The 17,388-nt window shown below is 42.9% G+C and overlaps 1 protein-coding gene across 2 annotated transcripts in view; it reads left to right on the top strand.

The window, feature by feature from the left end:
- Nucleotides 1-17,388, top strand: part of LOC149180784 (putative peroxisomal acyl-coenzyme A oxidase 1.2) — a 473,981-nt gene that overhangs the window by 91,830 nt on the left and 364,763 nt on the right. For both annotated transcript variants that reach the window (XM_089416295.1, XM_089416296.1), the window contains 4 exons: nucleotides 16,028-16,237; nucleotides 16,347-16,431; nucleotides 16,567-16,729; nucleotides 17,154-17,352. In XM_089416295.1, the coding sequence (XP_089272421.1) occupies nucleotides 16,028-16,237; nucleotides 16,347-16,431; nucleotides 16,567-16,729; nucleotides 17,154-17,352 (657 nt within the window). The remainder of the gene's footprint in view (nucleotides 1-16,027; nucleotides 16,238-16,346; nucleotides 16,432-16,566; nucleotides 16,730-17,153; nucleotides 17,353-17,388) is intronic.

Raw genomic sequence — 17,388 nt, 5'->3', positions numbered from 1 at the left:
CTAAATTGAATGTAAGGTAGGGTGTCATGTCCCTTCTCAAATACATTTGTAACAGGATGTTGCTACACAATTTTTGCACAATTTTGGCTAAGGAAAAGAACCCAACATTTTCGACTTAGGGACTTAGGAGGAAATTCGACTTTATTTGGTTGCTAGTGGAATGTGGGGACCACCCACATGTGAATTCGAACTAGGCCATTCAAATGGCTTGGATGGAATTCGAATAGCTGGATGGAGGGGCCCACATGAGGCAAGGAAGGCCCAAGGAGTTAAAAGGAGGAGGAAGCTCTCATTTGGATTCATTCTTACACCTTGCAAATCGAAATTACTTGACTGTTCGCTCTGCTGTTTAGCTGAGTCAACCGGCTGTTTAGCCACGAATCTCTCAAGCGGGAGATTCAACCTTTCCTTCGGGGGACCTTCCGTGCCCGCCCTAGGGAGGCAGTTCCATAAGCATTTCAGGAGATCTGGGAGTGTGTTACAGCACTACCATTCAGCCACAAACAGGGAGTGCGTATTTTTGGCTAGCTAGAGAATACGCAGGAGGAGTTGGAGCCATCATTGATCAGACATTTGCTGAGAGAGTTAGAGGATTGGGAGAGCAGCAATAGGCCAACATTTCTTGTGAGTTTTGGAGCCAACAGAGCCAACGTCCCAACAGTTCGAATCACTGGGCTTGGGGACAGCGCAAAGGGCCTGTACATCATTTTCGTGGAGCTTAGGAGCAGGTGCTATAGGGCGGAAGCCCTACCAGGAAGTCAAGGGATTTATAATAGGGGTCAGCCCAACACTTTGGGACTATTTCCGAGAGGATTTACAAGCAGATTCCAGCAGGCCGAGTTTTGCAGTTGCAGTTGAAGTTGGGCTCCTTGGGGGTCGAATTTCAAAAGTCTAAACCAGATAAATTCCTTTGTGGGTTTTTCTGGGTTTAGGCCAAGGAGTTCGGGGTTACAATCTTATAATTTTCTGAGCATAGGAAGTGGACTTTCCAGCCATTCGAACTCAGCAAAAGAGACAGTTTTCTGGGCAGCGCAGTGCAGATTGGTGTAGCAGTTGGAGCAGTCATTGGTTCAGCCATTTCTCACTTGGGTTTGGTCATGCTTGTCCATTGAGACAAGCCCAGGTGCACCATTCTATTATCCATTGTATTTTTCCCTCAAAGAAGTAATAAAATGGCTTAGCAGTTCCTTATTTACAGCGTTTCCATGGGTGTTTAATGTGTATTTCGTTTTTATATTTTGCTGCAGAGGTTTTATGCTTTATATCACTTGCATTTCTATTTAGGAACATTACTTCCATGCTCTTGGGTTCCCCCATGTCCTCCTCTTCAACCACTGCTTTCCCTCTGACCTCCGTGTCTGGAGTAATCTCCAACTCTCTTTCTCTGCTCTGGTACCTCTGCTTTCGATTTGTGCCACTGGTACGAAAGAGGGAAGTGTGGCATGAGTTGGCCCATTAGCTGATGGGTGTTGCGCTGCTGATGAGGGGTGATCGAATGGCTGAGAGGCTTCAGAAGTTTCCCCAAACAGAAACCCTCTAGGAGTGGTCCTGTCTCTGTTTTGCAGCGTTATCTCTTCCAGCGTATCTTTCTGAACCTACCATTATTCAGACCCGTCCCTTTGCTAGTCCCGTGCTCTGTTAGTGACCCTTCCACTTCTAGTTGGTAAGCCTAAATTGAATGTAAGGTAGGGGAGCTTCTTTCTGGCGGTTAAAGCAAGCATTTTGATATGACACATTACCAATGGAGGTCAAAGCTTGCATTTGGTTATATGTTGTGAGTTTTTACATTGAATATGCACTGAATCACCGATTGGAGCGGTTTTTCGACTAAGAGAGCAGCCATCAACAACTCTAGCAAGGAAGGTTGAGTAGGAAGTAGATGAGCGGTGACTTTGATTAGTGTTCCGTTGACGGTGCGAAGCCCTTGCAAATGCTTGGTGCATTGAAAATCCTATTGTACGTTTAAAATCTCTGTGCCAATTTATACCTGAAGGAATAAATGCGTCTAGAGCTCAGCAACTGTAAAACACAGACCCTACGCATCTGCCTCCAGTAAGGACCATATGGAGCAAAGGCCACGTCTGAGGAATTATAGGAAAGGCAACTGATACCAACAAAAATTTGTCTGCTGCGTTGATCATCGTGCATTGAATTACTGTGAGTGCTTTGAACCAATACTATTTGGTGCATATTATTCTTGTGTTGAATAATGATTGTGTTGCATTGAATGGTTGGAGAGCATGACGTTGTTTTGTGTAAAATTTTTGTTCTGGTTGAAAGCCATAAGTATATGGCTTTGGGCTGGTTGGAGAACTCTTTGTGCATAACTCCTGCGAATTATATTAAATGTTGAACCGTGAGTTAACTGTTGCACGTTGTATTGAACACTGCTCTCGCTGGTGTTGCAAACGTTGTCTCTGGCTACCTTGTTGATGTGGAAATGGATATGCGTCCAAGATTTATCAATTTTAGCTTCTTCAGTTATGAGACATGCTTAATTTTGCAGGCATCTAAGGCATGTTACTTGATTGAAGTTCACATAAATTATAACTGGCTTGAAATGTCAAGACGCTACAGTATTCTTTGGAGAAGATACTACATTTCACATGGCATTGACCAATCTAAAGAAAGAAAAGTCTCCCTGTACAAACACAAAGATCTGCTCAAATTTTTGGGGCTTTGAGAAAACAAAATCTGAATATTAAATGTCACCAACGTGACATTATTTATTGCAAGTGAATGCTACTAAAACTCGTCTCTCGATTAATAAACTTTGAGCTCTGGATATTGCGCAAAATACTCATCCGCAGTGATTGTGGTGACTTTGTCCACATATTTTTGGATTTGAACACTTTCATATGCTTCTTTGTACATGTCAACTAGACAAGAACCTATACCCTTTCTATAGTATTCCCAATCAATTGGTTGTAGTTCCTCGCTGAACTTGGTAAAATGTATTGAAGCTAATTCTGGTGCATCCCTTGGTGCGTTGACATTTTGAGGGCCGAAAGCACTCAAAGATACATTGGTGAAACAAGCTATTGATAGAACATAAGAAGTCGATTGCATAGATTGTGGTGGGCAGAGACAAGGTTTGATACAAACCTACTCAAGCTGATTTTTGATGTAGTGAATATTCATTGTTGGCCATTTAGCAAACATTCCTTGTGTGCAACCTCTTCGAGAAGTTTTCTATGTTTTAGAGGGATGCTTGAACACTTAATTGCCTGCATTCCTTGGTTGTTCATTTATGGTGAAGAAATTGATTTATAGTTGAAACAATTTCTTTATTCTTGGGAGCAACACTAGTGAGATTCACTTGATTTTTTCAATGAAAATGACCAGAATTAATATAGTATTAGAGTTACTGAATACTCTGATACTCTGTTCTGTTGATGATACAGTGAAAGTCAGGAAAACCACTCTTATTGATGTTCAAATTTGTTTACAAAATGCACAAGAAAACATGAAATTTTTGCAGCTGGAGTCTCAGATTCATCAAGAGGAGCTACAACATCGTAGTCATGATTTCGAACTTGTTTTTGTTCCAAATAATCCCATTTTTGAGTCCAAAGTTGATTGTAATCAACAACCAGAAATTGTTCAGATCACTGAACCCAGTACAAGAGCAGATTTGAATGCAGAAGCAGAGATTCAACATACACTTCCCAAGTCAATCATCAGACCTTGGGAAGAGCTTGTCCATAACAAGCACATAACTGATCTTGGATATGACAAGGATGTGTCCTTTCATATTCCAGACTATTCCAAGCCAATCCGATTTCAAAGTGTCGGGTTTCTTCAGGACGATTTATCTTCCCCTGTTCCTCCTCCTCTACAACAACAGATTGTGAAATGCCAACATTGTGACCGAGTTGGCCATATGAAAGATCACTGTTTTGATCTTCATCCGTGCAAGCATTGTGGTCAGCGTACTCATTCTTCACATAGATGCTTCAAAAACAAGCCTCCTGCAAGAACAAAGATTCATCTTGGATGGATTGCTTCTTGGCAATGGGCTTCAACAGGTAAGAAGATATTTCGCTCATACAACAGGATTTGTTCTCGAATATTGAAAAGTCTTGCAGGTGAGATCTCTTCATCTTCTCACCTTGTATCTGACAGGGGGCGAAATGATGGTCATCTACAAGCTCCAAAGTCACAACAAACGAGCCTGAGCCACAACTTGCCATACTAGATTCAGAGTTGTATCCAGAGACAAAGCATGCCTTCCGTTGGTGGTCAACCTTAAACCATCTATGCAGGGTTGAGACCTCCCTTTTCAAGTTGAGCTTCTCCCTCTTCAAAGAATTGGGGACACTTCCTCTAGCAAAGGACTTCAGCTTCTTGCCAGTTCTGGAAGAGTTCCAAGAATTGCATTAAGCATTGGTGGTCATCCTTAAACGATCGCAGGTTGAGACCTCCCTTTTCAGGTTGAGGTTCTCCCTTTTTATGCGGGGTGAGACCGCGCTTTCCAGGTTGAAGGTCTCCCTCTTCAAAACATTAGGAGCACTTCCTCTAGCAGAAGACTTCAGCTTCATGCCAGATTTGGAAGAGTTCCGGGAACTGCACTAAGCGTTCCAGTGTTGGTGGTCATCCTTAAACCTCCACCTTATGCCAACATTTCAGAGAGCACACTAAGCCTAGTGCTGCCATGCATTTTTGCACATTTTGTATTACAGCTCTCTTCTTGGACTCATACATACCCTTTCGGATTAAGGGGGGAATGTTGGACACCTAATTCTCTAAGGGCTGGTGTGGAAGCTGAAGAGTGAAAGGGAGTCCAAGAGACCACTTTGAATATGAAACCAAGGGTCACTCCAATGTATTATAAATATGTATCATTGTGAAAATATATGCAACTCAATGCTTATCCTTCATATTTTTCCTTCACCATGTATGTGTTTAACATGATGAATAAGTGGGTAGTAGTGGATTAGCAAACCCTGGAGATGAGTACCAAGAGGAAGAGGAGGAGGAGGATAATGAGAGTGGAGATGATGATGGCAAGAAAACCAAAGTTGACCAAACCCCCTGTGGAAATATGTTACTAGGCTTTCAGGAGGGAAAGGGGGTGGAACCACTAAATTTACATGCCCCCATTGCAAAATCACTTTCACAGGTTCATACATCTGTGCCAAAAAGCATCTTTGTGGGAAAATGGCATGCAATGGAAAGGATCAAATAGGAATCAAACTTGTGGAAGTGTGGATGGAAATGATCTTTGAGGTTGCTTGAGGGAAAGCATCATTTGGGAGGGGAGGACTGTCATGTCCCTTCTCAAACACATTTGTAACAGGGTGCTGCTACTAGTGTTCCACGGGGACGCGTCCCCCAAGGTCGGGTGCGCGCACCCCTCGCACCCCACGCACCCCACACACCTGGGATAGGGGGATGCCTGGGGAAACGTTTCCCCACGTCCCCCTTTTTGGGAGACGTGGGGAGACGCAGGGGGGACGTTTCGCTAGTGTGGGGGATGCGACTCCCCAAAAGGGGGACGCCTAGGCGTCCCGCCTCAAAATGGAATATGCGTCTCCTCTTAAATCTGCTTGTAAACAACGATTTATGATAGGGGAAACCTAGTATTTGATCATATTGTCCTACTAATGCTATGAAATTCATGGTAATGTTAAATTCTTAAAGTAAAAGTGACATTCTCCTTTATCTTTCATTTTCATCCTTTTACTTTGTCACTTTTACTTAAATTTTTAACATTACCATGAAATGACTCAGGATGTTTGAGAGTGGTTCCGACCTCATTGGATTTCATATGGAGAAAGTAGAATTTTAGATCTCACTCAAAATCCAGCAGAGTTAACAGTTTTTCAAGAATTCAGGATTTGATGGATTGCAATGTTTCCATTGCATTTTGTCATGTACAAGGGTATGGAATTAGTATTTAATCAAGATCCCCAAGCCCTCTGTGTACTTTAGAGTGACTTTTAGATTGATCACTCCACTGTTTTTTAGTTTTAATTATATCAATTTACTATTCCAATCTTTAGATTTCAGTGTCTATTATAGTCTATTTTGCTTACTACTAATTAGATTCTAGAATGATAAATGATGAATTTTAATTTTAAATCAATTTAGAATCTAGAATGATGAATGATGAATTTATTTTTTAAATCAATGTAGATTCTAGAATGGTGAATAATGAATGATGAATTTAATTTTTAAATCAATGTAGATTCTAGAATGGTGAATAATGAATGATGAACATGGATCAGAGTATTCCACTATTGAATCTCGTGGTCTATGGATGAATCATGTATGTATTAGTAAGGATGATGAGTATGGATCAATGTATTTCATTACTTAATTCAATTATGTATGTATCATTGTATTTATGCTTTCATTATTGAATATGAATTTGAAATATATATATATATCTATATCTATATATATATATATGAAAAAATAAAAAAAATTATATACCTCGACGCCCCCCCAAAATTTCGCTAAAATTTGAGGGTACTCCCACACGTCCCCCTTGTGCGTCTCCCTGCCCCCGCGTCTCCCTGTCCCGGAGTCTTGGTGGAACATTGGCTGCTACACAATTTTGCACAATTTTGGCTAAGGAAGAGAACCCATCATTTTCGACTTAGGGACTTAGGAGGCAATTCGACTTAATTTGGTTGCTAGTAGAGTGTGGGGGTCACCCACATGGGAATTCGAATTGGCCCATTTGAATAGCTTGGAGGAAAAGTTGAATATGTGGATGGAGGGGCCCACATGAGGCAAGGGAGGCCCAAGGAGCTATAAAGAGGGATCAACTCTCATTTTGGGATTGATTCATACATCATACAAACAAAATCACTTGACTGTTCACTCTGCTGTTTAGTTGAGTCAACCGGCTGTTTAGCCACGAATCTCTCAAGCGGGAGATTCAACCTCTACTTCAGGGGACCATCCGTGCCCGCCCTAGAGAGGCAATTCTACAAGGATTTCAGGAGTTTCGGGGCAGTGACATAGCACCACCAACCAGTGCAGATCAAGGAGTGCGTATTCCTGGGCAACCAGGAAACACGCAGAGGGAGATTGAGGCAAGCAGATATCTGATTGCTTGTCTGGGAGTTGGGGAGCTGAGGTAGCAGCATTATACCAACGTTTTTGCTGGGTTTTACAGTGAGTTGAGCCAGCATTCCAAAAATTCGAACTGCTGGTCTAGGGGACAACGCAGAGGCCACACAACATATTTTTGTGGTACTTGGGAGTAGCTGAGTTGGGCCAAGAGATCATCTGGGGAGTCAGGGATTGGATAGCATGAGTGAACTCAATATTTTGGAGAAGTTTTCAGGTGGATTTACAGGCAGTTTCCAGCAAGTCGAAATTGGCAGCTAGAGCTGAGGTGAGGCTCCAAGGGGGTTGAAAATCAGAAGTCTAAACCAGCCAAAATCCTTTCTGGGTTTTTGACAAGGATCCCAAATATAAAGTTTCATAATTTTCTGAGCACCGGAGGTGGGGTTTTAAGCCGTATCTTTGCAGCAGACAATGTAGAATTGTTGGGGATTAAATAGTGCCTTTGGGGGTCGATTTTGGGAAGTCCAAATCAGGCCAAACCATTTGTGGGTTTTGGCCAAGGAGTCGAGGTTAAAAGCATATAAATTTTTGGGCAGTTTCAGTGCACCTTCCAACCATTTGAACTTCAGCAAAGCAGTAGTTTCTAGGCAGCGCAGTGTAGATTGGTGCAGTAGTTGGGCAGCCTTTAGCGCAACCATTTTCCTACCTAGGTTTGGTCCTTCTTGTACTTTCAGACAAGCCCAAGTGCACCATTCCATCATATATTGTATTTGACTTGTAGAAATATAATAAAATGGCTCAGAAGTTCTCCATTTGCAGCTTTTATATAGGTGTTCGCTGAATATTTCGTTTTTGTAATTTGCTGCATGTATTATTTACTTGTTATCACTTCTATTCCTATTAAGGATCATTACAGTGGTATCAGAGCATGATCTTGGCCCAGCTGTGGGAAATTAGCCAGAAGATCATGGAAGCTTTGGGTATGAGTGCATAGTGACAGGTGAAACCGGAGACAAACCCATGGCTCAAGGGAAATCCAGTATGCAGAAATTCTGGGGTAGAATTCATTGGGACAATGAGAGGTTGGCCCAGTTGAGGAGGGTGACAGACCAAACCCATCCTCACCCTTACAACAAAGACATTAGAGGTGAGCAGGCCGTGGGGGTGCAACCATCTACATCATGTGGGGAAAGTCGACCAGATCAGGGCACCAGATCTCCTGAAAAGGAGCAGACAGGACAAAGACGGTTAGAGGGTGAGACCAAGGGGCGCTTTTGCTGGTGGAGACCTGGCTTTAGATATCAGGAGCCTGAGGAGGAGGTTGAGCATGATGCTGAGAGCCCACAGGATGGTGAGGAGCACATCGATATACCCGGTGTGGCACAGGAGTCACCTTTATTAGAGACCTCTTTGATAGCCCCAATTGGCACCCTGGTGGAAAGGATAGAGCCTACTCGCATAAAGCCATTTGTTGAGGGGGTGCCATCCCTGGACGAGATGCCAAAAGTTGTTGGGGTATCTGGAACTGTGACCGAGTTTGCAGGTGATAGATGCCCACAACAATTCCATCAGTTTCAGGCCGATCTTCTAGCATTAAAAAGGAGGCCGCGTTAGTGCGAGAGGCGATTCTGCAGCAGAACGAGGCACTGGAGGGCATGAGAGTGGTTTGTGCCAAGTCCATGGCCAAATTGACTCATGTTGGGGAGCAGTGGGATTCCCTACTGGTGCAGCTAGAGTGCACGTTGGAGCGTGAGAGCAGCCCTCTCCGGGCATACATAGACGGCGCTGGCAGCACTGTTAGGTTACCTTGGCCCATTGGACAAAGGGAGACAATGCTACCTAGTCAGATTGTATGTATTGACCAGGATAGCGAGATGAGACAACTTGAGTTGCACAGGGTGCAACACTCGCATGCTGGGGTTGTTCTATGTGTGGGAGTTCATGCATTCGATCCCTCTCTTGGGGTTGGGTGACGAGAGATTCTGAGTTGGTACCTGGTGTAGTGGACCCAGGTGGAGCTCAGCAGGAGTTTCCAGGCATTGGCGATGCTGGAAGCTCCGATTGGCATTGGGATCCCGGAGGGACCACCTATCATTTCCCATGTATGCCGGTTGACTACAACCGGGATGGTGTAGTTGACTTAGCAGTTGAGCATGCACATTCGCTAGGGGAGTATCGGTCAGCACTAGTGGCCGACCAGTTTATGGACAAACTCTTTTGGTTTTCTTGGTATGGCACTTGTACATGGGATAATTGGGTGATCAACATACTCTGGCAGGAGTTTGTCGTAGGAGATGGCATTGGTAGGCCACCAGATGGTGCCTTGCATGGAGCTGGGGGCTCTTCACTTTTGTGCGGGGCACAGAGGAGCGAAGCAGTCGTGGCATCACTGCTGACACATAGGGAGAGTCACTTCTCAGATCCCTCAGGGGGGATTTGGAGGGAAGATCCATTCATCGGCGGGGATAATGATGCAATGGTGGTGTGCTGGAGTGCGTTGGACTGCGTTGCAAAGTGGGAGTGCCTCAAATTGCAGTGAGTACATGTGGGGAGTGATAGGTGCAGTGACACAGGTAGGAAGCAGGACGATACAGGATGGCATAGTTGCAGCCGAGGATATCCAACACTGTATAAGGGTAGGCTGCGGTGTATAGTGGCATGTCCAAGGGTACTGGGATGATCAGTGGTATGCAGAGGCATATGGTGCTGCACAATGAGGTCTTGGAGTGTTGCCTCCAGGGACACCCATGGACAGAGATACCGGGCATACCTTTGGGTGTAGTTCACCCAGGATCGATGGGGACACAGATGAGCGATACTTGATGGTATCCGCAGGGACTCACACTCCTGACCCTCTTCTACGTCACTTACAGGAACGGGTGATCTGGTTGTTGTCCTTTGACACTCTAGGCACGAGCAGCAGGGGACGAGGAGCTCACCCAAGATATTTGGATGACACTTGGTGCGATAGAGGGGAGACTTCTTAGCGGGGGCATCGAGTCGGTGCACGAGTTGACAACCACAGGTCGAGGGATGAGGTGATCACCGACAGGGATGGCATATCATTCATCACTGATCCTATGCCTGGGGAGCTGGTCACAGGGGAGACATGTTTCACTCTTTCCACAGGGCATGTCTGGACCATGCATGAGCAGAGGATACCGTGTACGGCTGAGATAGTTGTCCAGTTCCGGGTTCCCAACATTGCATTGATACATTCTCTAGGGTGCGGGTCGCTGAACCAGTGGCGATGGTTGGCAGGAGCAGGATGGATCCGCATACACTGAGTCGATTGCGCGTATCAGATACCCATCTATTGGTTGCATTCAGGGGGTAGCTATTTGGCACACGTGGTTTCCTGTAGTCACCAGTACTACACAGTGGCAGGCACCAAATAGTTTAGCATGCCTTAGATTAGTTCATGATGTATGGAGCCTATATATGGGTGGCATGCAGGGACTAGAGATAAGGGCCAAAGGGATTCCATCGGTTGTTAGGGCTATGCCGCAGCAGGTCTGCTTATGGGATGCAGGGATTCAGTTGATCGATAGATCACTCGTGATGAGCGGAGTCGTGGCAGAGAGTGATATAGTTCGCTCTTGGGATGACACATGGGGGTTCACAAAGGGTTTCATCATATGGGGAGGCAGATATTCTCTATTGCTGCACAGGTTCAGAGTTAGATTTGGATGGGTATGCCTTGGTGCCATGGAGATGCCCGGGCAGGATGTGTCTCGCCTCTTTCAGTATTCCACCATCGAGTTCTAGGAGAGGAGGATACTGTCTGCGCACGATGGGGAGTATGACATAGTCAGAGTAGTGCAACGTCAGCATGGTGGCACCACTCTGGGACTAGCAGGGAACTGGGGCGTCACAACTCTTCACAGCTCAATAACCTTTAGGGATGTGTTGGCTACTGCAGGGGGAGATCATACAGATCTTTCATTGGGCTTTAGCGAGTCACTGATGGGGCAAGGGAATTCTGCTACTCGCACCGGGCAAGATAGCGAGTGGAGCAAGGGGAGCTTCATGTTGGACAGGATGGTCTGGGATCCTGGTATTGAAGGATTCTTTCATATCAGGACAGTGCTGAGGTCAGGGACGATTCAGTGGCACATCTGGGACCCTGGCACATGTTGCAGTGACAGTGGGGAGCAACAGTTAGAGAGGATGCTCGTCAGGGATTGCTTGAGGACAAGCGATTTTTGGAGCATTGGAAGCACTTTCCGGATGAGGATGCCACTTGGGAGGGTGAGCACATATTGGAGCACCCAAATTTGAGGTTGCTTGAGGGCAAGCAACATTTGGGAGGGGAGGACTGTCATGTCCCTTCTCAAACACATTTGTAACAGGGTGCTGCTACACAATTTTGCACAATTTTGGCTAAGGAAGAGAACCCATCATTTTCGACTTAGGGACTTAGGAGGCAATTCGATTTAATTTGGTTGCTAGTGGAATGTGGGGGCCACCCACATCGGAATTCGAATTGGCCATTCGAATAGCTTGGAGGGAAAGTTGAATATGTGGATGGAGGAGCCCACATGAGGCAAGGGAGGCCCAAGGAGTTATAGGCAGGGAGCAACTCTCATTTTGGGATTCATTCATACACCTTGCCAAAAAAATCACTTGATTGTTCACTCTGCTGTTTGGCTGAGTCAATCGGCTGTTTAGCCACAAATCTCTCAAGCAGGAGATTCAACCTCTACTTCGGGGGACCATCCGTGCCCACCCTAGAGAGGCAGTTCTACAAGGATTTTAGGTGTTCTAGGGCAGTGACATAGCACCACCAACCAGCGTAGAGCAAGGAGTGCGTATCTGGGCAGCCAGGAAACACGCAGAGGGTGATTGAGGCAGGTAGAGATCTGATTGTTTGTCTAGGAGTTGGGGAGCTGAGGTAGCAGCATTATACCAGTGTTCTTGTTGGGTTTTACAGCTAGCTGAGCCAACATTCCAACAATTCGAACTGCTGGGCTGGGGGACAATGCAGAGGCCACACAACAAATTTTCGTGGTACTTGGGAGCAGCTGAGTTGGGCCAAGAGATCATCCGGGGAGTCAGGGATTGGATAGCACGAGTGAACTCAACATTTTGGAGAAGTTTTCAGGTGGATTTACAGGCAGTTTCTAGCAAGTCGAAATTGGCAGCTAGAGCTGAGGTGAGGCTCCAAGGGGGTCGAAAATCAGAAGTCTAAACCAACCAAAATCCTTTCTGGGTTTTTGACAAGGATCCAAAATATAAAGTTTCATAATTTTCTGAGCACCGGAGGTGGGGTTTTAAGCTGTATCTTTGCAGCAGACAGTGTAGAATTTCTAGGGATTGAATAGTGCCTTTGGGGATCGATTTTGGGAAGTCCAAATCGGGCCAAACCATTTCTGGGTGTTTGTGGGTTTTGGCCAAGGATTTCGGGGTTAAAGGCATATAAATTTCTAAGCAGTTGCAGTGCACCTTCCAACCATTTGAACTTTAGTAGAGCAATAGTTTCTGGGCAGCACAGTGCAGATTGGTGCAACAGTTGGGCAGCCTTCAGCTCAGCAATTTTCCTACCTGGGTTTGGTCCTTCTTGTACTTTCAGACAAGCCCAAGTGCACCATTCCATCATCTATTGTATTTGAATTGTAGAAATATAATAAAATGGCTCAGAAGTTCTCCATTTGCAGCTTTTATATGGGTGTTTGCTGAATATTTCGTTTTTGTAATTAGCTGTATGTATTATTGCTTGTTATCACTTGTATTCCTATTAAGGATCATCATAATGTTCCACTACATGCCTTGCCATATATCCTTATGCCAAAATACTACTCTCCATCCTGGTTGGGAAAACCTACACCTGGGGGTGGGGTTAGGACCAAACCCCATACAAATCCAAAGGTACAAAATGGGTATATGACAACATTATACAAGTTGGTCCCTGATAGGGAGGAGTGTGCTAGATTGCATGGAGAATTAGGCAAATACTTCACTCAAACTGGAGTGTTTGGTTCTTTGCATGCAATGGAAGATGGGGACAGAATGAATGCTGTCACATGGTGGGACATGTATGGTGGCGGGGGACTTTTGGAAAAATTGACAATAAAAGTGCTTTCATAGGTTGTTAATACTTCTTTTGCAGAGAGGTGTTGGAGCACCTATAGCTTCATCCACAATGTGAGAAGAAACTGCCTCAATGAAAACTGGGCAAAAAGCTTGGTTTTTGTGCACTACAACTTGAGATTGTTGACACATTATTGTGCGTGGGCTTGTGTTGATACATCATATATGACTTGGGACAACAACCCAAAGAAAGATAGTTTGGAGGATGGAGCTATACATTTAGAAGAATTGGAAGCAAAAATTTTGAAAGATGATCATGAAGTAGTAGCAACAACAACAACCATGTTGCCCCCATCGTCCAATAGCAGTGCTTGAGTTCCACAAGCTTTACTGTTGCCACCTCCATCTATAACCTCATGTGGAGGTCATGTGCCTTTTGGTTCTGGTTTTGGACATGGCCGTCCGACTATGCAGGAGGAGACTCCTAATAGACCGTGAGCTTCTCATAAATTAGACATTTCTCATGGCAAGAGGCCCAAGTAGTAGATAATAGATTTACTTGTCTTTTCTAGTTTCTAGTAGTTTTTAACTTTTTATAACTGTTGACTCTTTCATATTTATTATAATATTTTTTGTAAACAATATATGACAATTTAAGTTTAAGTTTGAAGTTGGCAATTATAACTCATTAGTAAATTACATTACGAATATGATGCTTTGTGAAAGTTGAAAGTTGAAGCTTTTCATTTGATGTTAGTTATTCTTTGTTATAGTTTGGTTACTTGGTAATGGTAATGGTTACAAGTACAACTTTAGTGATCAATGATGACAAATGTTATATATTGAATTTTGAAAGCTTGAAACTTTGAGATTGATGAATCATGAGACTCCATATGTTGTATGTTACTAACTGGTGGAGATGTGGTTGATGAAGATTATAACTTCTAGATGAGTGGTTGTATATGGTTTAATCCATGTTTTTATGTTTTTTATATCTAATCCATCATTCTACGTGCCTTTGTTGACACATATATATCAAAATATATAAAACTATATATTATATAAAAATTCGCTCCCGACCCAAGAGCTTTTGAAAATGTCGCTCCCCACTCCCAAGTAACCTTGGTCCCTGGTCTGTCACTTGGAAACCCGTAGTACTTGTTGACCAACTTTGACCAACCATAACTTGATCATGCCTTCACTAATTGAAAAAATTCCATGTGGCATGTCATCCTCTCATCAAATTGAACAAAATAAGACCAAATTGATTTTTTTGACTTCTAAGACCACTTGCATCGGGAAAGGTGAACTACCTTGGGAAGTGTGAAAATTTGATAATTGTGAGATTGTCATTTTGAGAAAAATTCGAGGGACACTGCTCCAAGGCCAAGGCCACCTTTAGACTCAAGAGATTCATAACCATGTGGTGAGACATAGGTGCCCTAGAAATGGGTTGGATTGCCCCCACATTGGTGGTCACCCCTACAAAAGTAGGCTCCTCTAAAGCCAAGATTTTTCAAGTAAGCTCATCCAAGGTCCTCCAATCCTATCCAGGATGAAAAGGAGCTAGATATCAAACATAAGGTCTAGGACACCTAACATAGGGCCTCACATGGTTGTTACAAGGCTTTAACTTGCGACCTTGGGCTTAGAATGGTGTGAAAAATGCTGCATAGATATATATGTACCCTTGCTAGTGTAAGGGGCAATAGTTCTCTTTACACAAACTCTAGCTGAGGTATTCTAGAAGAGTTCTCGCAATTCTATGATAAAAGTTTCCAAAGTCATAAACTTTATGTTCATTGAAATCCATTTTCTATGTGAATACCATAAATGAAAGTTCTCCCTCTGTATTTTTGTAAGGGGTTTTCTTCAAAGGGTCATAAATTGTAAAATGGAAAATTTAACAAGACTAAAATAGACAATTCATGCTGGCATTCCATCCATCAAGGCCAAGGCACCCTTTAGACTCAAGAGACTCATAACCATGTGGTAAGACATAGGTGCCCTTGACATGGGTTGGATTGCCCCCACACTGGTGATCACCCCTACAAAAGTAGGCTCCTCTAAAGCCATGAGTTTTCAAGTAAGCTCATCCAAGGTCCTCCAATCCTATCCAGGATGAAAAGGAGCTAGACATCAAACATAAGGTCTAGGACACCTAACATAGGGCCTCACATGGTTGTTACAAGGCTTTCACTTGCGACGTTGGGCTTACAATGGTGTGAAAAATGCTGCATAGATATATATGTACCCCTGCTAGTGTAAGGGGCAATAGTTCTCTTTACACAAACTCTAGCTGAGGTATTCCAAAAGAGTTCTTGCAATTCTATGATAAAAGTTTCCAAAGTCATAAACTTTATGTTCATTGAAATCCATTTTCTATGTGAATACCATAAATGAAAGTTCTCTCTCTGTATTTTTGTAAGGGGTTTTCTTCAAAGGGTCATAAATTGTAAAATGGAAAATTTAACAAGACTAAAATAGACAATTCATGCTGGCATTCCATCCATTCAATTTAGAAATCACTAAGATGGATATATAAATGAGCAAAGGTAATCCTGAGAGTAATGTTGGTTTCTACTGTTCAGATGACTTATCAAGGTTTATTCACTTTATGCCGTTTGGACTGATGTTTTCACCCATTGCACTACCAATTTTATCAGTTTGCATTTAGATAAAATTCATGTGAATAAAATTATATATATATATATATAATTCACTTAATGATGCATTGGTCAGTAAGGAAGTGTTTCAAGTCTAAATGTTCGCTCTTTTAATATGGATGGGAAGAGAAAGCAAAGCCTTGTACAGTTCTTGATGTTTTCTTGTAAATTGTAATATAAAACACATTTTCTTTCACAGGAAAAGAAAACGAAAAGCTTGTTTTGTAGAGTCCATAGATACTCAGGTCAATCTGTGATGATTTTTATGCATATATATTTTTTATTTTACCTACATTTATGTCTTTCAGAATATGTTTGTTCCTGTACTGAGGACTCAAGCAACAGCAGAACAACAAAAGAAGTGGCTACCTTTAGCAACTAGCATGTCAATTATTGGTTGTTATGCACAAACGGAAATTGGGCATGGTTCTAATGTACAAGGGCTGGAAACTACCGCTACTTTTGATCCATCTACTGATGAATTCATCTTGAACAGTCCAACTCTCACATCTACAAAGGTAATTGCTGAGAAACCCATGGAATTAACTTTAGAAGGATTTCAATTTGTTTATACCTTTTTGCTCAGGTCAAATGAAATAATATTGTGGCATGTGCATGATCTGATAGTGGTGGCCAGGAGGCTTGGGTAGGGTTGCAACTCATGCAATTGTTCATGCACGGCTGATTTTAGACAAGGACTATGGTGTGCACGGTGTGTTTCTTTTCCATAATAGCTTAACGATAATAAAAAAAATACTGAGATACAAACCTCAGAATAAATTAAGCATGCAAATTTCTAGCTTCTAATCATAAGTTTTCTTATTGGAATTAATGATGTGGAGTACAGCATTCATTGTACAAATTCGAAGTATGGAGGATCACAAACCTTTGACAACAATAACAGTGGGGGACATTGGACAAAAGTTTGGGAATGGTGGAACTAATACAGTGGATAATGGTTTTGCACAGTTCAATAACACTCGAATCCCTCGTGACCACTTGCTAATGCGGTATATTATATTAGATTTAATCTGATTTCAAGTTCACAAAATGATAACTCTCTTTTGTATAGCAGTGCTTTAAACATGAAAGAACTCAACCTCAATGCTTTTTCTGACATCAGCTGAACAGATTCCTGATGATTGATGCAGTCTCCCTTTTTTTTAAGCTCAAATTACTAAGGAAAATTAATTTGATTGGAAAGACTTAGAAAGCGAAGTGGCAAGAACCTGTCTGTCACATACCGACAGCTTAAAATCTTTTACACTTACATCATATATAGCTTTAACATTCTGTATTGTCTTTGTTCCAAATCACAATTGTACATCACTGTAGCTGATTCTAATATTCATTCAAGCTGGCTTAGGTCAAAAGAAGAAAGTAAAGGGCCATATTTATATATCAGCTTATTCTAATGCACTGGTTTTCTACCAGAATGGCTATAGTAACAAAAGAGGGCAAGTATGTACGTCAAAATGTGCCTAAACAGATTTTATATGGAGGCATGATCACTGCACGGCAAATCATTCTCATGGAAGCTTCAGTGTGTCTTTCTCGTGCAGTTACTATAGCTGTGAGGTACAGTGCTGTTAGGCGGCAGTTTAGCCTTGACAATGGGAATCGGGAGATACAGGTACAGATTATCTTTCAACACTGGGAGAAAAAAGGC

This window comes from Pinus tabuliformis, chromosome 3_2, assembly GCF_031772625.1.
Source record: "Pinus tabuliformis cultivar Carrire ecotype Pingquan chromosome 3_2, CPIR1, whole genome shotgun sequence".
NCBI lineage: Eukaryota > Viridiplantae > Streptophyta > Pinopsida > Pinales > Pinaceae > Pinus > Pinus tabuliformis.
Note: the sequence above shows the minus strand (reverse complement) of the source record. Positions and strands in the feature narration are given on the sequence as shown.